At 37.0% G+C, this 23,616-nt stretch overlaps 1 protein-coding gene across 13 annotated transcripts in view; it reads right to left on the bottom strand.

Moving 5' to 3' along the window:
- Window positions 1–476: 476 nt before the first annotated feature.
- MECOM (MDS1 and EVI1 complex locus) overlaps window positions 477–23,616 on the bottom strand; it is a 562,907-nt gene continuing 539,767 nt past the window's right edge. For 12 of the 13 annotated variants that reach the window (XM_045503029.1, XM_045503028.1, XM_045503030.1 and 9 more), the window contains 7 exons: window positions 17,790–17,956; window positions 16,656–16,733; window positions 12,694–12,863; window positions 10,654–10,798; window positions 6,675–6,911; window positions 5,655–5,838; window positions 477–2,054 (listed from right to left, as the gene is read on the bottom strand). In XM_045503029.1, coding sequence (XP_045358985.1) covers window positions 1,920–2,054; window positions 5,655–5,838; window positions 6,675–6,911; window positions 10,654–10,798; window positions 12,694–12,863; window positions 16,656–16,733; window positions 17,790–17,956 — 1,116 coding nt within the window. In that variant the 3' untranslated portion in view covers window positions 477–1,919. The remainder of the gene's footprint in view (window positions 2,055–5,654; window positions 5,839–6,674; window positions 6,912–10,653; window positions 10,799–12,693; window positions 12,864–16,655; window positions 16,734–17,789; window positions 17,957–23,616) is intronic. The other variant, XM_045503033.1, reaches the window with a different exon arrangement.

The raw sequence follows: 23,616 nt of genomic DNA, 5'->3' as shown, positions 1-23,616 counted from the left end.
TCTCACAGTCCGTGAGTTGGAGCCCCTCAACGCGCTCTGTGCCTACAGCTCAGAGCCTGAAGCCTGCTTCGCATTCTGTGTCTCCCATTCTCTCTCTGCCCCTCCCCCACTCTGTGTGTGTGTGTGTGTGTGTGTGTGTGTGTGTGTCTCAAATAAAAATAAACATAAAAAAAAAAAATAACAAAAATAAAACGGGTGCTGTGGACATGTAGTAAAACCAGGACCGTGTGGTGTCGCACATGAGCCCTGACTTTGCTCCACAAAGAGAAAGTTCGGAAGAATGAGTCAGCGATATCCCAATTCGTGGTGGGTCAAGGTCTATTCCTACATCATCTCGAAACAATACACACATGCTCTACACTCCATGTATCTACCAGGGCATCAAGTCCCCAGATATCTTATCTTTAAATCATTCGATCCCTAGAGAAACTACAATTGCACAAGGAGGGAAAATATCACACAGTGGGAAAAATAACCATTTTTGTAAGTCTTTATTTTTTAGTTGCTCCTCCCATAGTAATGCACTGAAAGGCATAACAGTTTATATTGTACAAAGCATTTGAAGAAAGTACCTCAACTTGCCGATTATTTCAAAATGAGATTACAAACAAACAAACAAACAAAAAAAAAAACAAATCTGGTTCTTCAATAAAGGGCAAAATAACTGAATACAGTCTGTTATTTACTTCTCTCTTTTAACATAAGGTCTGGAACACTTCATTTTACAAATAGGATTAACATGAACATAACATCGCACAAGCTTGCAGACGACCAGCATAAAATATGGGGTACAGTTTTTAATTAGAAGAATCATGCTTTCATGAAAGAAATTATAATCATTTATACAATTGAATCGATTTCAGTATTACAAAAACTAAGTTGCATCTATTCGTATTTAGCTCATTAAGAAGGAAAACAAAACAACGTCAAAAAAGGAATGTTAAGAAAAGCCAAACACCATTTGGCACTCCCACACACAGGTAGAGTCACCTTGGTCCTTGAAATTCAGAAAGGGGTGTGCCTCGGACGTCAGAAAGTAGTGGCTGACTGGAACAGTGCTGTTGTAATCAACAAACAATAGTTTGCCAACAAATAAATACATGGTACACGCAACACACACAAAATTAAACATTAAAAAACAGTGACATGATTGTCTAAAATTAAGATGTTATTACAAGGATTTGGCAAACATTTTATTAGTGTAGTGGTACAGCGGTACTGGTGATGAACAGGTTACTTCACTGACTGAACCTTTATGAGCGCTGAACATCCATAGTTTACAATATACACATACCCTTTTTCCCTAGTTTTAAACAATGTACTTAAGAAGGCAAACGTTAATGGGGAACAAGTACTCCCTGTTATCAGTTTCTATAATTATCAAGTGTGCATTTTATCCAACTACTTCTGTCTTCAAAGGGTTAAATTACATAAAACTTTAACAAAGAAAAAAATTAAATCTGTCATTGAAAGCAACTGTTCCCAATCATGTGTCAGGTGATCTTGTACAAAAAAGAATTCAGATTCTATGGAGTGTTCATTCGTGCCAATGCCGCCATCCCCACAGCCCTCACACCCACCCACAGCCCAGGGCAGGGCAGACGAAGACGCCTTCTGCCCAGCAAGTTGCTCATTCTCACTGAATCACGTTAAGTCGCGTTGACCTTCCAGAAGTCAGCAGCTGCCTTTGCTGTGCAAAACAAAATATCGAGAATAAATAGTTTCTTTTTTTTCTTTCTTTCTTTTCCTTTCTTTTTCTTTCTTTCTTTTTTTAAGCATTCAGTTTAAGGTCACCAGACTTTACATGAGTGACCCTTCAGGTTTCTAAGGCATTCTGCTCAGCAGTCTTTTAAATAGTCCTAGATGAAAGAGCCATGCTACTGTTGGACTTGGTCCCACTCTGGTCGACCTTGGTAATGTCATACGTGGCTTATGGACTGGATGGCACTGGATTCCGCAGCAGCCCTTGCCATGCTGTGCCACACGTTGGAAGAACTGTGGGATGTAGAATGGAGGGACTCCTTGTCGGACAATGACAACATCATAGCATATGCCTGGGGTGAAGAGGAGAGACTTGGTAAGTGGCCTTGGAAAACATCACTTTCAGTCCGAAGAATATTGCTGGTGAGTGTTAGCAGAAGAAGGGACCCGGAGTAGGAGCACCCCTCATGGTATGTTTGGAAAAGTGTGGGGCGTTTTGTTCCTGTAATGATGTGGTGTTACTGCTGGCCTTCAGTGCCCAGGGGCCACAAAAGTATCTGCTCTCCAGGACACAAAAAGTGAATTATCCTGCCTAAAATGTCAACAACGCCTCCACTGAGAAACATGAGTCATCCCCCTGCCCAACCATAGATACGGTCATCCATCCACTCTTCATGCCCATGATCAACGCACCAAAAATATTATTGTGTGTCTATGACCGAAACCACAAATATGAGCAGGGTATAGACCTGCCTTGACAGCACTAGGGTCTAGTAGAAGACACGGTCCCACCAACCCCTGCATTTTATAACTGAGAGCACTGAGATGACATGACTCGCCCCAAGTCACTCAACTGGACAAGTCACTCAACTGGAGGAGGCATAACTACAATGGACTTCTGCCCAACTTTTAATCCAGTCCTTTGTCTGCTTTCCCTCCATGTTTGATATATTCAAAGCCGACACCCAAAGACCTTGAAAGCTAAGGTGGATCAAGCCAGCCCTACCACAACCTAAAACAAACCACAAGACCCAACAACATTCTAACCAACTGGTACTCCAGTGTCTACCGAGCATAAGGTGCATGGCGGTGTTCTGTGAAGACGTGCTCTTTCTTCCTCATTATCATGTCAGTTCTAAATAACTGTTCAGAGAATCCCCCATTTGCTGCCAAGTAAAATATTCAAATGAAATGTTTGGTCTTGACTTGTGAGTGAACTTTTCACTGTTGATTTGCTATTGTTGGTCTCATCCATTGCTAAACTTGCTTGTCAAAATGCTGCTGAAGTGGAATCATTAATGTCCTGCCAAAGACATTCCACTGTCTGTAAACAAAGACAAAATGCCTCTGTTGTTAAGCAGAATTTCATCTCTGAGAGTCATGCTGAGACATGTGGCCAGTCTGTGGTTTCTTCGGTAATCATGGCAATCAGTTAGAAAATCTGCCCTCATAGGCTGATTCTCATTTGCTGGGTCATTGCTCTAAATGTACACATTTGACTTCTATGTATGCAATTTGCCTTCTAGACCTCTACAAAATCTCAACAGATATATAAGGAATATTTCCTAAGCATCTACTCTGTGCCAGGCACTGTGCTAGGTCCTAGGGAATCAATGATAAAGAATATATAGTCCTTGTCCTTAGAAGTGTTTAAAATATGAGTGAAGTGAGCATTGAACTTTATTTTTATAATATACCCACTTTTAGAGATCAACATAGAGAATACTCTGAAATGGTTTTAACAAAACCCATTCTAATATTTGGAAAAATGAAAGGGAACATACAGAAAATTTTGGACTTCTGGCTTCTAACCTGCCTCTCTTCAAATAGCTGTATGACCTTGGGCAAGTTGCTTAGCCTTTCAAGGTCACTTTCTTCATATCAAATGGGGATAATAATAATAAAAACTCGCCTCCAGGGGCTGCGAAGGAATTACAAGCACTATAGAACATAGAGTGCCTGAAATAAATAGTACCTATTATTATGAAATTAATCTTTAGGATAGGGTTTTTCAAAGAGGATTCTATGCAGAATGCAGCCACTGTCGTATTGGTCAACTCTCTTGGATTCAATCACTATCAAAATCACAGAGTAAATATATGAATGTTTTGAGTAAGTCATCTATCTCTATTCAGATTATAGAAAATAATAAATATAGAATACTGTCTTTTATATAGAATATAGAATAAATATTGCCTTTTGGTAATCAAAGGAAATAAACATTTTCATGCACAAAGATCAGTGCCCTGCACATAACTGCTAGTTAATAACAACTGAATGAATGAATAAAAAGTTTCATGAAATAATGTCAGTATGCAAAAGGGACTGACCCTTTTTAAATTGATATATATGACATGATCAAGTCATACAAAAAATATGAGTTAGGATTGCAAAACACTAGTATTTCTTGTGATGGTAAGTCGTAGTCCAGTTGGGCAGGGACTTTATGTCAAAATGCTGGTACCAAAATATGTCACCTCTTTTATCTCTAGATTCTCTGACCCTTCTGTTTTCAACCATTTCTGACGATTTCAGGAATTTTTAGGTATTGTGTCTTACAATTATACGTATTTTAGATGGAATAATTAAAAGAAATTTAAAAACAGAAAAGAAAGCCTGGATCCCCCAGTATCTCTCTGATCAATTAGGAAAGAAGAATGGGATATCAAGTGTTTAAAAAAAATGCTAGCTACCTCTAATGGTTATCTGTAGGTAAAAATTAGATGTCTACTATGGCTGGTTTACTTCTAATGTTATAAATTTAAAAATATTTTTTTATCTCCACTTAATCGTAGAGCAGGAAGAGATCTTAGATACCTCCTCGATTCACCCACTTTCCAATGAGGAAGTGGTACCTGCAGTCATGAAGTGATGTTCTCAAGTTCACGTAGCCAGCAACTCCAGTGCTGAGGTGAGGTGTTTTCATTTCCAACTCAAAAAGAACATGGTATCTTAGATTTTTGCCGAATTGACTAATATTTAAAAATTTATGTCATCCCACAAGCACAGTGCTTTTCCCAACCTTAGTTGAGATATGACCACATTTGCTGCTAAGACCAGCCCAAACATCTCAGCTAAATAGGAAATCATTTCCAAATGTACAAGCCAATAGGGTCACATGGTTTGACACGTCAGGTTTTGATACCTCCAAAATGGGCTCGAGATCAGTTAGGCCAAAATAACCAACAAATGTGGTAGGAACAGGAAATTTCTTTTCTTTCTTTCTTTCTTTCTTTCTTTCTTTCTTTCTTTCCTTTTTAATTGGCCTAAATGAAATGAACAACCTAGTTGAGTGTGGATGCCAGGCAGAAAATACTGACTTCCTTTATTTTGTGATTAAATAATGAAAGCTATTTTAATTGGTATTTATGCATCCTTAAATGGATTTATTTTAGTTACCACAGTCCTGATTCACTCAATAAAAATTAATAGGCTTTATTTCCAAATCTGCCAGTAAGTTGCTGAAGACTTTTGGCAACTCATTTAATCTCTGATCCTTAGTCTACTCTTAAATGCTATAATTAGATAACTTGTTAATTAACTACACATAGTAATGGACCAAAACAAAATTGAAGGCAGGATTCACTTTCCAGAAGTCTGAAAATATAATTAGGTTGACAAAAACTACAGATTCAAGCCAATTAGAAAACAATTCTGAGGTAATATATAAACAGGTGCAAACATTATGAACTATCTATACAGAAGTAAGGGAACTGCCAAGTAAAAGAAAAATCACCATAGGACAAGATTTGCCACCGAAGTCTCTGTGTAGAGTGCAGCCATGTTAATTGGTTAACCATTTTGGATTTGGTCATTGAGGCAAGATGTGAACATTTTGAGTAAAGCCTCTGAACCTGTTCAGATTCTAGAATATTGCAAAGAGAGAAACTAGCTGCCTTTTGGCATCAAAGGCACAATGTCACCATGATGCTGTACTGCAGGAAAATATGTACCTGTGACTTGGACTTTCTGTGTAACGGCTGTTTAAGTTCCTCCGGCACATGGGAAGCACTAAAAGAAGACAGCTCAGCTTCAGTATATTGATTATCTTCCATTTTCCTCATTTTGAGGCTATCTGTGAAGTGCCTTATATGATCTAGAGCAGAAAGTCCAGTTTTATATTCTTCCTCTTTATACCTAAAATGAACCAATGGGAAAGCACAGAGGGTTTTTTTTTTTTTTCTGTTTCCGTTTGTTATCCAACCAAATCACTTTTCATCTGAATCTATACAGCTGTCAAACTTCATATTATATTTGCAGTATAAAGAAGCATGCATCCGTTATCAGGTTCTTCAAAGTGTTTACAAATATTGTACCTTAAAAACATATTTGTTTCAAGATTTTCCATAACTAAAGCACGTGTGTATAAGAGGTAAAGAGTTAAAGTCAATGATGTGAAATCAGCAGTGCAGTGGAGACACAATTTATAGGCTTATAATTTCCACTTAAAATAAAGCCAGTTATGATAATATTTAGTCAGCTCCCACTACCCAGACGAAAATATAATATTCCTAAAAATTTAACTATTCGGTTAACTTTTTTTTCCATTGAAAAACCTACCTGTATAGAACACATATATATCAAATTAGGTGAAATTTATCTCAATATTAGTTGACTTATAACACACCGGACTTTTGAATGAATTAGATAATGTTGATATCTCTATTTTGCTTGGTGTTTTACAGGTAGGGTCTAAATAAATGACTGGGTCCTCGTTTAATTTTCATTTATACATCTATCTCAGGTTAGAGTTTCCCAAACAGCAATGTATTTGTAGTCTTGTGGATTATGTTGATGGCCACCTTATTTTCATCTAATCAAAATGAATACAACAAACATGCCTTGTTAACTCAGCTTTGCTCTTATGATTCATTACTCATAAACTGCTAGCACCTGAAATGTCCTCATGGAAAAACAAAGCGGAACGAATTGCTACTATATATGCATCTGCTCTTGCTTATTTACTAACTCACCTCACTGGAGACGTTTTGCAACTCATCTCCAGGGCACTGGCTTCTTCATACTCATCCTCAGGATTTCCTTCATGTAAATTGCTTGTCACGGGTTCTTTTCCTGTTTTTCCAGTAATATCATTGTCTTCGTCCTCCTCATCTAACAACACCTCGTCTTCTACTTCTTCGTCATCCAGTAAATCTGAATTTTGACTGGTCACCAAAGCTTTCTCATCCTTAAAATGACTGCCGTTCATTCTTTCAAAAGCATAAAAAAAAAAAGCAACAGTTTCAATTATTGGTTTCCTTTTTTTTTTTTTTTTTAATTTTTTTTTTTTCAACGTTTATTCATTTTTGGGACAGAGAGAGACAGAGCATGAACGGGGGAGGGGCAGAGAGAGAGGGAGACACAGAATCCGAAACAGGCTCCAGGCTCTGAGCCATCAGCCCAGAGCCTGACGCGGGGCTCGAACTCTCGGACCGAGAGATCGTGACCTGGCTGAAGTCGGACGCCTAACCGACTGCGCCACCCAGGCGCCCCGATTGGTTTCCTTTTTAAATGCGCAGCTAGCTTTCTTATCATGTCTTCCTAACTGTTTAGATTTCCAACACTTCCACAAGAAATTTTTATTGTTTATGCTTTATGGCAACCATGGGAAAATAATGTAATTCGCAAATGAGAAAATGAAGAAAAAAATAATTGGGTGATTATTCAGAGGATAAAGGAGCTTCTGGCAGAGCTGGAAAAACAATCTCAGATTCTTATTCCTTATCAGAGTGTTCCTGATAAATGATATTGTTATATATAATATAAAAAGCATACCAATGTTTGTTCTACAAAATGTCATCTAATTACCATAGAAGTGCCCACCAATTAAAATAATAGGTTTCTGGAAAATTCAGATCCCTGCAAAATAATGACCAATGCTTCAACATACATGCCTAAAATGAATCTAAGGGTTCAAAGAAAATGCTAAGATAGCTGCCAGGAACCAACCGGTATTTGTTATTTCTAGGTGATATTTGTGGTACATGCCACTTAGACATCCTGCTCAAACTTGGAAATGATTGAGAGCTCACTTATTTGTACTGTTTTCAATTTATCCTTGAAGGTCTGAATGTAAAAAGTTCCTTGTTTCCCAGAAGAACTTTGGGGTAGGAAATTATCTAAAAATGTAATTATGCAAATATCTTTTGAAGCTTACTTAGTATGCATGTCTAATATGATACGAAAGAATAATATTATCTTTTAAAAGTCATTTGTAATACTTTAGTTTGTGGTTGCAAGGACTGTATTATGTGATTCAAAAGTTTAATTATAAAAAAGAGTTTAATTACATAGAAGTCCCAGTTGAATACATTTGAGAGCATTTATAAAACGAAGACAAACTTCTCAGGCTTTAAAATAAACATGAAGAATGTAAAAATTGAATTTAAGTTTCACTGTAATATTTACAAGGCAAAATTAGGGGTGCCTGGACTGAGTCAGTTAAGCAACGGACTTTGGCTCAGGTCATGATCTCAGGGTTTGTGAGTTCGAGCCCTGCGTTGGGCTCTGTGCTGACAGTTCAGAGCCTGGAGCCTGCTTCAGATTCCGTGTCTCCCCCTCTCTTTGCCCCTCCCCCACTCACGCTCTGTCTCTTTCTTTCAAAAATAAATAAACATTAAAAAAATAAAATATAAATAAAAGTCAAACTTAACTTGGTTTCAAATTGATTACAAATGCTTTGAACTACAGAATATCTCTTCCTAACCTCCTCTTTTTAAAGATATATGACCAAGGAAGTTAAAACACTTCCCCAAATTCAGAAAGTTTGTTGAAATTTAAGTTATTGCTACAGAAATGTATGATTTGCACACTTAATGGAACGATTTTTCAGATCATGGGAGATTAGGTATCAGCAATGTATCCATCACATCCCCACGTAACAAAAAGGAGTATAATTTAATATTTAGATTTTCCAGGGTAAATAAATAAACAAAACAATGTTGGGTGTGACAGATATACATAGTAAAAATCTTAAAAACAGTCATATTACCATTGTTAACCTTTTTATACAGCCAATCTCTTAACCTCTTTTATCAAAGAATGATGAAAACATGTTTTGCACAGACATAAATTATTAGTTTCCAGACATACTGCCAACTTGCTTGCTTGAATGGATTGAAACTGTTATTTTTTAAAAATGAAAGAAAAAGTAAAAGAACCAAAGAATGCATGGATGAAAACCAAAAGTAACAAAGCCAACATGATTAAAAAAAACTATTTGTTAATTATGCTTTCAAATGTGGCAATTTATGGGGGATAAATGATTCATCAAAAGTAGGCCCGATAGGAGTGGAGGGGGGTTAAATGACTCAATCTTCTTACTTCTGTGCTGTTTGGACATGTTGAAACCAGATGTCGCAGCTCTATGCAGGCTCACAAATTTCCAAGTAAGGGCTAGAAAGTCTGAAAAGGCATCTCAGAACCCAAATGGTGGTTTCTGTTCAACATTTCTTTTTGTATCGTGTATATTTCATTATCAAAATGTAATCTGGTAACTCTCTTACCTACTTGTTCTTACTACTTTGTATTTCTGATCATCTGCCTCCTCTCCCTCCTTCCCTCCCCTCTCTCTCATACTCTCTGTCTCTCTTACAAACACACACACACACACACACACACACACACACAAATGGGCAAGCAGAGGGAAAGATATGTCCAACTGCACAAAGTCACAGCTCTTATCAGACTTCTTAGAAGCTGGGAAGGGTCATGTAATAGCAGATCTTCTCTCCTTTTTCCATACACATGCTTTATACAAGTTGAAGAACAGAATTGGTCATATAATTTTGTTATCTTGGGAAATGATGTTTGTTTGAAGCTTGCCTTAATGTAAAAACTACCTAAAATAATTATTTGACTCTTCACAGCATCAAAAAATAGAGGACACAAACAATACTACTTGTTTGATGAAAAGTAATAGAACTTCATTAACCAATTCCATGTGACGTTAAAATTGACTATGTAACATCCTAATCTAATAGGCTACTGGATAGTTATGTTCAGAAAAATCTAGCTCTCAATATCAGATACTTAATTATAACTTACAGAAAAGAAAAATTAAATCCTGGAGTTTTGGTAAAATAATGTTTCATTAACATCACATAAAATGTAAACACTAGATAAATGTTAATTATTATTATCAGCAGCATTAAAAATTTTCTTCTTGAATTAAGCCATACACGCTTGACATTGATGATAACAAGAGGTAGCCAGGGCACCAGGTCACTGAAAACAAGGATGATCACACGCAGTGAAACAAACATACTGAAATTAAATGAATATTCATTCACCTGAGAGCATACAGGTAGTGAGAGAATCTTATCAAGAAGTCTCAACTTATTTCTATGTAAAAGCTATTTACATTATATTCAATGGGTGTTTTATATACAGATATGTACATATATATACACACACACACAAATGTATATACAGATATATATATTACACATACTGATAGATACATATACATATATACATACTGATAGATATACTCACATATTATCTGTAATATACATATGATATATAATAGTAACCACTACTGAATCAACTGAATCCCTGTGGTGGCCTTCCCTTCTGCTTGGCAAGTTTTGATAAAATATTCTAATTAGTTATCAAGAGAAGCAGGGCAGAATAGTGGTAAAAGCATGGGCTCTGGAACCAGAGAGCCCAGGCTGAGTCCCAGTTATTAATTACTTATGTGGCCTCTGGCAAGTTATCTAACCTTCAATATCTTCATCCCTTCACTGATAAAATTCCATAGTAATGGTTGCTACCTCATTGGGTTATCATGATAATTAAATTCATACATGTAAAGTGCTTAAAAGAGCATTTAGTATTTAACCTGCACTAAATAAATGCCAGCCATCGGTGGTGCTCACCAAAGTGAGCACAGCAAATCTATTTGGAACGTATTGATTTTATAGAGTTTAAAAAGGAAAAACCCCGCTTTACCTCTCCTCTGTGTTCCTGGGAGACTGGCTGCTGTGGTTGCTGTTCCCAATGAAATTGCGAATTTCTGTGAAGTAAGCATCTTCTTTGTCATCAAGAATCGCGCCTGTGCTTTCCAGTTCGGAATGAGGCGACGATGTGGCCGTACCTGAGGGGAGAGAGCCTTTTGTCAAAAAGACTATTATCAACATGGCAACTTATTTTGAACCTTGTTTCTTCTTCATCTGATCAGTGTTTCCTAAAACAGGTTCTTTTGAATGTTAACAATGGTAACATTAGGAGGCCAAAGTCTTCCCCAGTTACCACATACATGCCCATGAAAGTCCCCTGGAGAATATTTTGAACCACTGAAATCATGAGGTACAGTCTCCCAAAGGTGCTTCTCCCACAGTTTCCTCTCATTCCCACCGTGACATGAGAACATTGACATTCATATTATGAGGAAACAGGGTGAGGCACATTATAAAGAGGCCTTAAATAGATTCTGCCTGAAGAAACTGTATACTCAGTCCTGGTTGCAACCAATATGTATTTATTGCTCCTGTGTTAAAGTACGCTACCAAAGAAAGACTGAAAACATGCTAAAAACTCTATATTCTGATTTAGTGGATGAAGCAGTGAGTAAAACTTGACACGCCAGCCCAGAGACTGGGGTGATACAGCATTAAGGGGACAATAAGGGATCTGCTGTATGTAGGATGATCTTCAGCTTCCTTACCTATAAAATTAGAACCACAATACCTTGACAAAGGATGGTTGTAAGGTTTTTATCAACTTACACATTTATAAACACCTTAGATGTGGTCCAATTTCTACCAACATTTGCTTCATGCTGTTTAGCTTTAGCACAAGATATCTACAACCCAGTAGTTCACCATAATAGTCTACACATTCACGATAAGAGGTGAGACCATCTCTCGGTTGAATAAAGTTATAATCTGGGCCCACAAATAAATATTGAACTTGGACATGTTACATTTTTAACTCATTTAGTTATTTTCTAAAATACTTTTGATTAGAAAATTATGGGAGTATTCTGGAAGGGTGCATGTGGTTGGAAAGTGCCGCCAGTTTTCTACACTGAATTAGACTTTTGTCTCTAAAATCCAGTATCTTTAGACCACAATCATTTGACTTTTGGCTTAGAGGAAAGCACACAGCATATAGTTCTATGTAGTAGCCACCAAATATCGTAAGCAATGTGCCTGTACAGGGAAGGAAGGATTAATCATAAAACAATTTTCTTAGGTAAAGATTACTACTTTGAACAACTTCAACTTTTTTTTTCTGTTTTTAAAATCTTTTCTTCTGAACCCCATGCTTGCTCCTTTCCTTGCCCCCAAGTAATTTTCCTGATTCTCTAGAAACTATCATTTCCCCTTCTACCTATGTGCTGGCAAGTCTCAGTTAAGGGAAGGCTAATTTTTTGATACTTTTAACTTAATTCTACATCAGAATTTGTAACCCGAACTGCACACCACTATCATTTGCTATGGGTTACTCTGATCATGTCAACAATCTTTTACCATTAATCCCTACAAAGTTACTCTAGGGATATTCTCTGAACTGTAGAACTCCTACAAAAGCAGCCACTGTTTCTCAGTTAATACTCAGAGCATGGTATTCTGGGATGCCACTTTGGAAATCCTGCCATGCCTGGAGTCCGCATTCTGTACAACAGGTGGAAAACTGCTCCCTGCAATTTAGGAAATCTTGATTCATTCATCTCCTATGAGATTGGGTCATGGTTCTCTTTGTTTGCAATTAACAATTGAGACGAATCCAGAATAAAAAACCAATCCAATTAAGACCCCAAGTTATAGATTATTCAACAATCACATCATTCACATCATTCTACAATCTCAAGGGAAACATGTTGCAAATTTTAGGATCTGGTTCGGGTGTCAAAGTGGAAGGAGAGAAGAAGGATCACAATTATCTCTCTTTTTTTAAAGTATAGTGGACATACAATATTATTCACAATTATCTTTTAAAATGAGGAAATTAAGCCATCCTCTCCTCATAACACAATTGATTACCTACCCGACATGTTCCCATTCTCATGTTTCTTTAGGTGTCTGTCTAAGTTGGTTTGTTGACCAAAACACCTATCACATAAGTGACACTTAAAGGGCTTCTCCTTATTGTGGATGTTACGAACATGCCTTTGCAAGTTGGAAGAGATGCTAAATGATCTGTCACAGTATTTGCATCTGAAAAATAAACACAGAGAAAATATTCACAACTAAATCGAAAGGTATTTCTCAAGACTAGAAAGCCAGATATCCAAAGTTATCACCCATAAAACATTTTAGACAAAAGGCACAGGCAAGAATCCTATTCACAGAGTCAAGATTTCAATTCCCATAGATTTTGATTCCTTTAAAGATTTTCATGACTTTATGAAAAACCATAAAAATAATAATAAAATATTGGTGATTTGATTGCTCCAAAATGGATTAGAGTCATCAGTTTTCATATTTTAGATAAACCTCATGAAATTAAGGACATTAAGAACCAGTAGCATTATTTTATCTTCTGCTTAGAGCAATACAAATAAATCCTTCTTAAACAAACATGAAACAATTCACGTAGTCTTCAAATAAAATACAAAAAGCATTCTTAAATTCAAAATTGCAGAGTCTGATTAAATAGTTTCTTAGTAAATTCACTTTTTAAATGGATAATCCTAAAGGAATTTCCATTATATTCTCAAAAAGAACAGCAACCCTTCCAAAGTTTTAAAACTGAGGCAATGTGAATAGCTTGTTCTGATACTAAAGACACTGATTTTCATAATCTGCAGCAATGACAAACCCACAGAGCCTTTACTCTAATAGACTTCAATCCGTTAAAAAAAGAAAATAAGAGTGGCACTAAATTCTCCTTTTGGAATAAAACAAAGGTCTTCATTAATCTCCGTTCTTCCTATTGCCCCCAGTTTTCCATTTCTATTTTTCTGAAAGAGTTTGTGGCATTTCTGAACCAGGTCAGTTTTCCAAGAAAGCACTTATTATTAGTTGGCTAATTGTTTTTGCCTTCTATGGGATTAAAAAAAAATTTCATAAATTATTTTTAAGTTCTCTTTTAATCTAAATAAAAATGTAATGCCTCCCCCTCCCCACCCTCAACCCCCTAGCTCTTATGGATAAAGAAGAAAAGCGGCAATTTATGGGGTATTCTCCTTTGGCATTTTAAAGTAAATATTGCATGATTTGTTTGTGTGGGGTTTTGTGGGTGTGTGTGTTGCTTGGGGGAAAAAAACTAGCTTTCTCCAGATGACTTCTAAGTGAAAATTTCTAACTTAGCAGCCAGAAAATCTTTAACTTATTCTTCCATATGCGAAGGGCCCTTGTCCTCCCACTTCTAAATGTAGACTCAGTGGTTCGAGTGCTCTACATCAGAAATCACCCCATTCCACTCGAAGTGTTTGGGTTTCCTCGGCTGTCTCTACGTGATGCCAGAAGTCTAGTCCGTTCAGTGAGGAAAATAAATCTGTTAAACTAGTTACTTTGGCATAGTATCAATAAACCAGCTCAACGACTGATTTAATTTTCCCCCTTAAACGCCCTGGCATGATGAGGTTCCCCAACTTTCTTCACTTATAATATTAATTTAAAAGTGTGTGAAACCCCACATTCAGTGTAGTTATAATATTTTAGCCTCTGCTTTTGAATATATATATATATATATATATATATATATATGTCATGGGCTTCTCTGTAATAACTCTGTTGACTCCCAAAGCCCACTACAATGAGAATAATGATTCAATAAGCACAACTGTGTTGTACCAAACAGAATAACCTAGAAAACACCGCTAGAGAAAACTTATACTCCCATCAAATGCTCTAAAATTTTTTCACTCAAAACATTTTCTTCATACATCATGAGTTGGACAGATTTTGTCTTTGACATGCTTCCAACTTTCTGCTCATATGCAAAGGGGCTTTTCCAAATCTAACACACATCACCCACTCTAATATAAATAAAATCAGCCAATAAGAAAATTTTACACAGTAATCATCTGTTACTTTGTATTTTTCCTCTGCTAATGTCCTAGCCAAAGGTTTGAGTGCTCCTGAATAAAAAATCATTCCATTCTGCTCCAATCAATTAGTAGGTGGTTAAGAGTCTAAGTTTCAAAAATTCCTAAAATGAATACATAACGCAGTCATGAACAATACACAATTCAGAATTTGGATGTAAACATGGGGATCATGGGAGCCTTTGAGATCATGGTGTAAGATAAAAACTCTGACACGGAAGCTCCATGACTAGGTTTTAATTCTGGATCTTTTAGTACCAGACTTTACAGAAGGCAGTTAACATCTACGCATCTGCATTTCTTCCCTTGTGGAACAGAGGAGCTACATGAGTAATTGCTTATGATCTCCAGCTATGCAAAAATTCTGGCTTGTTTTCTTTTAAATATACACACAATAATAGCACCATTTATGGGGAATAAAACCAGTAATTCAGGTACAAAGAAAGAGAAAAATGAGCATGATACAGTTGCACACCAGATCCCTGGCCATAACAAAATGTAAGTGCTGAAATCTTTCTTCCACTTAAGCAGAATTCCTGGAGTCTGAAAATTTTTCTCAAAAAGGGAAATCACCTACCACCTGCCATTTTTCTATCTCTCTGAAACTTTTTATTTTAAGTCCATTCTATCACATATAAATTAGAAATATCATATAAAGACCATTGTATCACATACAAAGTAGAAATATGACTTGCCAATAGTAATTTATAAAACATGTAAGAAAGCAAAGAATTTAAGAAAACGCTTTATTTTCTGAATTTAAGTCTCTCTAGTTTTCTCTTAAAATTTCAATCCTCTCCACGTTAGCATTCACTGTCCTGATCCTTTGCTTATTCTTATATGTAAAAAAGTCTTTGGGGGCCTGAGTGGCTCAGTCGGTTAAGCATCTGACTTCAGCTCAGGTCGTGATCTCACAGTTCATGCATTTGAGCCCTGCATCAGGCTCTGTGCTGACAGCTCGGAGCCTGGAGCTTGCTTCAGATTCTGTGTCTCCCTCTCTCTCTGCCCTCCCCAACTGATATGCTCTCTCTCTCTCTCAAAAGTGAATAAACATTAAAAAAAATTTTAAATCTTTGAAACCTGAGAAATTATTTATTTTAATGTGAAAAGTGAGCATGCAGACAAAAATAATTTCACACATATGCAATGCATAAGAATTTCAAAGCAGAATCAAATTACAATATGACTTAAGATAAATAACATTTATCCTTTAAAAAATATTCATGAGCATCTAACACTAGGCGCAAAACATTGCACATAAAACAAGTAGATTATATCGTAAAAAGGAAGATGATGTTGATGATTTTAATTCTTTGGTAAATAATAATATTATAATTAGACACATGTCCCATGTGTCAGATCGCTGATCTTGACATTCAGCAGAATAAGCTAAGAGGCAGTTTAGAAATTGTTGGTAGAATTGCCCCTCTTCCTACAATATATTCTATTTGATCTTTTCTACTCCTAGTTCCACATCTTCTTCTTCCTCTCCATGTTTAAAGTTTATTCCTTAAACCTCGTAATGGGACCTGGGGACACTGACTTAACTGTACTGGGGAAACAAAGTTATACATGGCTTGTCAACTCAGAGTAGAGATTTAAGGCTTGAAAAGGGAGGCTGCAGTGTTATGATTACTGTCAGTTAATACAGCACTAACTATTGAGAAGAGAGCACTAAAACAAATTTTTAAATAATTTTTAAAATGGCTAACATTTCTAAAATGCTTATTCTGTCCTAGTTACTGCTAGACCTTTTAAACTGAGATGTCGGAAGCCTTGATTTAAAACATTAGGACTCTTCCAATTTTTATCCTAACCACTCGCCAATTCTTCTTTGACTCAAAACTAAAAGGGCATACATTCAGGCATGCAAAAAAGTAGCCTCCAATTAGAGGGATGAATCCACTCTAACTGCTATAATATTTACGAAGATATTTAGTAAAAATCATTGTCAAACCTGTAAGGCTGCTCTCCTGTGTGGGTTCTCAGGTGCCGTGTTAAGTTCGCAGACCTTGGAAAAATCTTGCCACAGTATCTGTTATGAAACGTGTTTATAAGAGAAAGTCAGCACAATCGACTTTATTTCACTCAAGCTGCATAGAAGCCAGATGCGTATTCCTGATTTAATTAATCTTGCATGGGAATCACATGTCTTTGGTATTTAAAATTTGCAACAAAGCCATTCTACAGATATAAATAACTCCACAAATAAAGGCTGCATTATGAGATCTGGTTGAATTTGCTCATGCATAAGCAAGCAGTTTATGAAAATAGACTTTAGTTTTGATGACCCCCATACGCCTCTTTTATTAACTCTATATCTCTATAGTCACAAAACTGAACCAGACAAGGGGATAAAAAAATGACAAGAGTCTGTGATTCTGGGTTGATGTAAACAGATTTCAAATGTTTCAACTCATTTTATATGTTAGCCACAGTGACAACTCTGTACATTGAGTGGTATCAGATCAGACAAGATTCTAAGACCTCATCCATCAAGGTATGTTCCTATAAAAGCTTTTCTGGAAAGAAAGTGACACATTTTCCAAAGAGCAGATAAATTGATATGCCTGAGTCAGATGTCACAAATTTCTGAAGGCAATTCAGAAATTACATGCACAATTTATTAAAGAAAAAACAAGCTTTACTGTAATAGTGATGGGTAACAAGAAACTTATTAACTAGCTTTCTTCACTTATCGACCTTATTCGTCCTTTGTTAATGGCCTTATTCTTCAATGCCATGACAATTAATAAATGTATGCTTGAAGACAGTAGTATTATACGTTTGCATGAAAATAATTAACTATGAAAGAAAATTCATAAATATCAAAGTGAAACAAGTATTTGGACTGTTTCCAACCTCATTTATCACACCCAAATGGCCTGTGTTAAAATTCTCATTTAATAATAATTTTTTTAAACCACCACTTTTATATCTCCCTAAATAAAGAGTACTTTGAAGTACTTGAGATCCATCATGGTCACTCTTAATCATCCAGTCACGAATAATTTCCCAAACAAATGGCGAGGTCTTTTGAAATCAGAGGGGAGACGTTTGGAAAGTCAGCCACAATTGTCTTAGCAGTTACCTGCAGGTGTAGCGTTCTTTTCCTTTCCGCAGGAGGTTCTCCGGCAGGGCATTGGGAGGCGCTCTGAAATTGAACATGGAGGGAACTGACTGCAGAAGTTCACTGGCCTCTGGTTTCAGGGCACTGAAGTTCTCGAGCTTCTCTGCCATGTTTTCAATAGCTGACATCTGCAAGGCAAGAGCATAAGACCATGAAGGACTAGTCTGACATCTTTTCTTCTGTAATCATCTCTAGCAAATCAAGAAATCATGAATAAAAGGGAGGCATCAAATCTGCTGAAGGCAGTAGACTGTAGAAAAAGGTTGTAGTGGCCCAATATTAGACAAACAACAAGAGGACTCGTGGATTTAGGAAATAACTAAGGTAGAATCATGCTTATACAATGCTCAGTGAACTTTTTCGTAAGACCATGGTTAGGCCACTTTATGACCATTTGATATACAATTGAGCAATGAAACACATGAGCAATAATAAAGCCAAATTAGATGTTTATTACGTTAAGAGACAGCATTAGTATTGTGTTATGGATATCAACAGTAAAGTGGAAATTATAGGGAAAGGTCCTGAACGCCTTGCCTAGGTAATAAAAACCATAGGAAGCATGGCATTCCATGAAGAGAATTCACAGCATGGAAAACATCAAGTGTTCCAAAGTTACAGTTTAAGCCAGATGGGTGTACTACAGAAAAAAAAAAAAAAAAAGAAATGTGTAAGAGGTGTTTTGCCTATGACTATGTTAACTTAATATCTGGATATACCAGATTTTTAAGTGTGATCACATACAAAGAATTTTGACGAAATATTAATTTGTTCTGGATTAAGATCAAGTTGAAATGACAGTTCATGATAGATCATGTCGTATAACTTGGCATGGGCATTAATAAGGGGAGTAGTTAGCGTAACCTCACTCTTAGAGAAATAATCTTGAAGAACTACCCTGCCTAACTCTTCCCCTCAAGCATCTTAACTTCTTTGCCTTATAATCCTCAAGTTTTTGTCCACTTGCATATGTATTTGACAGTCACAATCAGAGGGTGGCATTTACTTTGATCCTTACTGTCCTTAGTTAGAAGGACTCGCCCCTTTCCTTCAACTCTCCCCAAATGTTAAGTTTCCTTAGGGCTCATATTTTATTTGGAAGCTGCTTACTACTGAATTTTTAAGTAGAAAAGCAAACTCTCAGGCCATCCTGTTAAATCAACTCACCCATTATTTATTTGGTTCTCAGGCACTATGCCACCAGAGAGCTTGGAAAGCTGTTAAAAAGGTGTTTGCACTCTATATGCACTCTGTGTGTTTCTCAAAGAGCTGGGGTGTTAGACCAGGAGACTCCACACAAGGATAAAAATGGCAACAACCGCACATTCCAACAACTGTTCAATCCAAGAGGATGATTCTTTCCCTGATGAAATGGCAGGACACAATTGAAGGCCTAATTTATGAGCTCAGGTTAGAAAGAAAAGGTATCACTTCCTACTCAAAAGGAAAATGAACAAAATATGTATTCCATGGCTGGGCAGCTGGATGGAATACCACTGGCTCCTTACGGAGAAGCAATCTCTTAACAGAATGGCCTGACCATGATGCTCTTCTTACAAAGAATATAGTGCATGCCTGATTCTTCAAATGACTATTCATGTTGTAGTTAGCTCTCTTTTTTCCCTTTATCCTGGAGTCTGCCCTCTCATTTCATGCCCGGACTCCTAATGCTAGCTACAAATTGCAACGTACAGGGTACCACTGCCAATTTGCCAAATGTCTTTCATCAAACATGGTGCAAAAAATCTCAGAGGAAAGTCAAGATACATTTACTTGTCAGACGACAAATGTGAACGCGTTGGGAGGCGGTAGGGGCTATAAGCTCAGGGGTTTGATTCATAATCACTCAGCTGCTAAAACATTCTCCACAGATGCAAGTGGACAGCACATTTGTCACTATGAAGGATTTTGACACATACTGATCACAGGGCAGAGATATGGAATTGATGCCGCTGCTCAGAGGGGTTGGCGGAAATTCTGTCCCTACAGAATATGGTCATTATCCTCCTCCAGCCAGGGCATTAGCATTTTTGTCTTGCGTGGGGTTTTCCTTCTTAAAAATCAATCCAGAAATATTTTATGACACTATTTTATTTGCATTTATTCCTTCTAATTGTGTCTTGCAGAGAATCATTTGGATATTCCACCCTCCATGGGATAAACTGTCTGAGTGAAAAATGACCTCTGGCCTTCAAGCTGATTAGCAGAAACAAGCAAGGGTAAGGGTCATGATCGCATATATTTATTGGGAAGAATAGCAAGTGCATGGGTGATGATTATTAATGTTTTATTTATGTACATTTAATATTGGAGTAAAGTTTCATTATCTAGTGGTTTTAAATCATTCGAGTGTCCGCCCCGCTGACACTGAGATTCCTGTGGCGATATATCTTCTAGAAACACTTTTCCTTTTATATGGAAAATAGTTTACTCATGACTATTATTCTCGGCTTTCATCTATAGCACATATAAACTACAAGCCCTTCAACTTATTTAAGAGCAATTGGCTGTTGAGAAATGTGTCTTGCTTTAGTAGCAGCAAATATCTCTTTTTGAAGAAAGATCATTGTGATTACATTACTTCAAACTATTTCAATTCGGGGAAACTATCAAGAAACAAGAAAATACACTATGGGCTTGATGACTAAACACTGGCATTCTTAAAGATAATAAGAAAAAGAATAGGGGTGACCCGAACGCTTCTCTTGAAAAGCCACCCCCACCTTTGGCTTCTGGTGTCAAATGAAAAGAAGATTGAACTGGAGTGGGGAAAAGGGAGAGAAGGAAGATCGAAAGTCAACTGAGGGTACTTATTGACACCACACACACACACACACACACACACACACACACCACTTTCTGTCCAGCTAGCAAACACTCCCACTAAAAGCCACCATGAATCCTCCCTTTCATCTTCATGAGATTTGCTCCTATTGCACTTGACCTCAGTTGAAAAGAAGACGTTTCCCCAATAGGACAGATAGAAGTGACTGAGATATCTGCCAGTTGGGTAGTTTAGCAATTCTGTGACCAACATCAGTCTGCCTATATCTTGGATTAAGGTGCTGGATTAAGATGAGCTTCGGGGCGCCTGGGTGGCGCAGTCGGTCAAGCGTCCGACTTCAGCCAGGTCACGATCTCGCGGTCCGTGAGTTCGAGCCCCGCATCAGGCTCTGGGCTGATGGCTCAGAGCCTGGAGCCTGTTTCCAATTCTGTGTCTCCCTCTCTCTCTGCCCCTTCCCCGTTCATGCTCTGTCTCTCTCTGTCCCAAAAAAAATAAATAAACGTTGAAAAAAAAAAAAAAGATGAGCTTCATCTAGGGGCATCTGGGTGGCTCAGTCAGTTAAGCGGCCGGCTTCGGCTCAGGTCATGATCTCACAGTTCATGAGTTCAAGCCCAGCGTCGGGCTCTGTGCTGACAGGTCAGAGCCTGGAGCCTGCTTCGGATTCTGTGTCCCCCCTCTCTCTCTGCACCTCCCCTGCTAGTGCTCTGTCTCTCTCTGTCTCTTAAAAATAAACATTAAAAAACAAAAGTAAAAAAAAAAAAGATGAGCTTCATCTAGTGTACAGGTCAAAACTCTAACTTTTTCACTCTGTAAGCTGACTCATGTGATGCTCCTCCTGAAATAACATGCATTTTACAAGAGAAGTAATATGTTTGACATTCATTTGAAAGTCTGGTTTGGTATTTTAGAAGTGAAGGTGAATTGGGATAAATGGAACAGAATCTCGCTACATTTATATTTCAATTATGAACAATCCAACGAAGAGGGCAATGTGTACTACTATAAAAAAGAAATTTGCTGAGAATGGGGAAAATAAAGGAAGAAAAGTTAGATCATATATTTTAGAAATGCATTTCCCTGTGTCCTATTAATGTCATACGCTAATCTCTGATCAGTAAATGACAGGGCTTTTTTTTTTTCCTATGGAACAGTAATTTTTATTTATATATACAATAGTTGTTGATAGTATCTGCAGCCAGATGTCTGGAAAAGGAAGTCATTGCACCCCCTTTCAGTCCCCAAGAGACTATTAACTTTATATTGACGCAAACTAATATTTAGACACAATTCCCTAGATCCTACCAAAAAATGTAGTTATCTCTCTAGTCAAATAAAGTTAGTATTTTTAAAAACATTTCAGCAGGCAAGATATCATCAACTGGGTCCTAAGCACTTAGCCTAACATTTATTATCTGGCAGCCAACAATTGATGACATAAAGAAGTTTCTCATTAAAACCATTAAAGTGACAACCTGATGATATGAAATGATATGTCCAATGGCACCATGAATTATGTGACTTAATGTTTTACAAATTAGATTACACATGTCTTTATCATAAAACAACTAACTTTTCATAAATAAGTTATGATGGGAAAGTTTGTAGATTTGGGAGTTTTCTATATTTATTCCCTTGATAATCTGAAGAAATCTCAAAATTGTGGCCATTTGGGGGAAATGTTAAGTATTCACATTTTACAATTATCTCACTCCACGTATCACATTCAGCAGTCATGATTATGAAACCCCTTAGAATTTGTTTACCACTCAGAATGATATACTTTAATATTTTAGTAGTTCCCACTAATATCTATGTTTTATAATAAGACTATAAATCATGGCTCTGAAAACCCTATGATTCAGGGAATGGATGTGTTTCCAAAGCACTGAAATGGCAGTTGCTACCATTGCATCACCAGGAAAGGGGGTCTAACTTAAAATCTGGATTGGCTTTGTATAATTGGTAGAACCATTGGGCGTGCTATGTAGGAGATAGCATATGACAAATAAAGCAGCCAATGACATAGATATTGTCAAGTAATATGCCACCTTATAAAGGATGAGGACCCTGAGGCATGATACTCAGGATGGATCTCTGCCAGGAAAGGCAGAAGAGAAACACTGGAAATACAGGTCATGTCATCAAAGCCCAAGCCCATCAACTGCACAACTTTGTCTAAGGAAGTCTTAGTCTCTCTCTCTCTCTACCCCTGCCTCCTTCCCTGTTCCTCTTTCTCTCTTCTTTTTAAATAAATGGACTTTTGAAATAAATGGACTTAATCCCTGTCTATCAAAATGAGAAAAATCACAACTCATCCCATATTCCACAGAAGAAATAAAATGGAGGAATTTCTGGTAAAGAAAATCTAATGTCAGAGAAAATAGGCAAGTGCTAAAGTGTTCCAACTTGAACTGACTGATACATTTCTATATGGTGACCGAAAAAATTGACCCATATTCCAGGATTTTACTCATATCTCAGAATCAGAATAATTTTGAGTAAAGAAGAGAATGAAGGTGTAGAATTACATATGATTGGAAGAAATTCTGTAATATGTGTTATTTATATGTATTTCCATTGACCCAAGGTTTATTTGAGAGTGAAAAGTAAACAAGCAGTATTCTTTGCATTTTGGACAAAAAAGAAAGCTAATACCTAGCATCACTACCTGACAACTGACTGTATCTGGAAATAGAAACAAATTTGAGGAAGTGAGACCCAAGGCTAAAAGATCCATTTCCTAGTTAGACATGGATTTCTAAACATTTAGTCTTATTATTCCAAATAACCAGAACCAAGTTCTGCCCTGGGATATACGGATGTGGATTCCAATGTCAGCTTGTGCCTACATGTAGGTTGAGGTTTTAACCTTTTGAAGGCTTTATCAAAAGCATCTTTAACATGCTGATATAGGCTCCCCCAAATAATGGTTGTTTCCACTTAGTGACCCATTTCGAAGGCTCTTTTAACAACATGCTCCCAAGTGCCGAGAAGGAGTTCTAC

The sequence above is a fragment of the Leopardus geoffroyi genome, chromosome C2 (genome assembly GCF_018350155.1).
Source record: "Leopardus geoffroyi isolate Oge1 chromosome C2, O.geoffroyi_Oge1_pat1.0, whole genome shotgun sequence".
Taxonomy (NCBI): domain Eukaryota; kingdom Metazoa; phylum Chordata; class Mammalia; order Carnivora; family Felidae; genus Leopardus; species Leopardus geoffroyi.
This window is presented reverse-complemented; position numbering and strand designations above follow the sequence as displayed.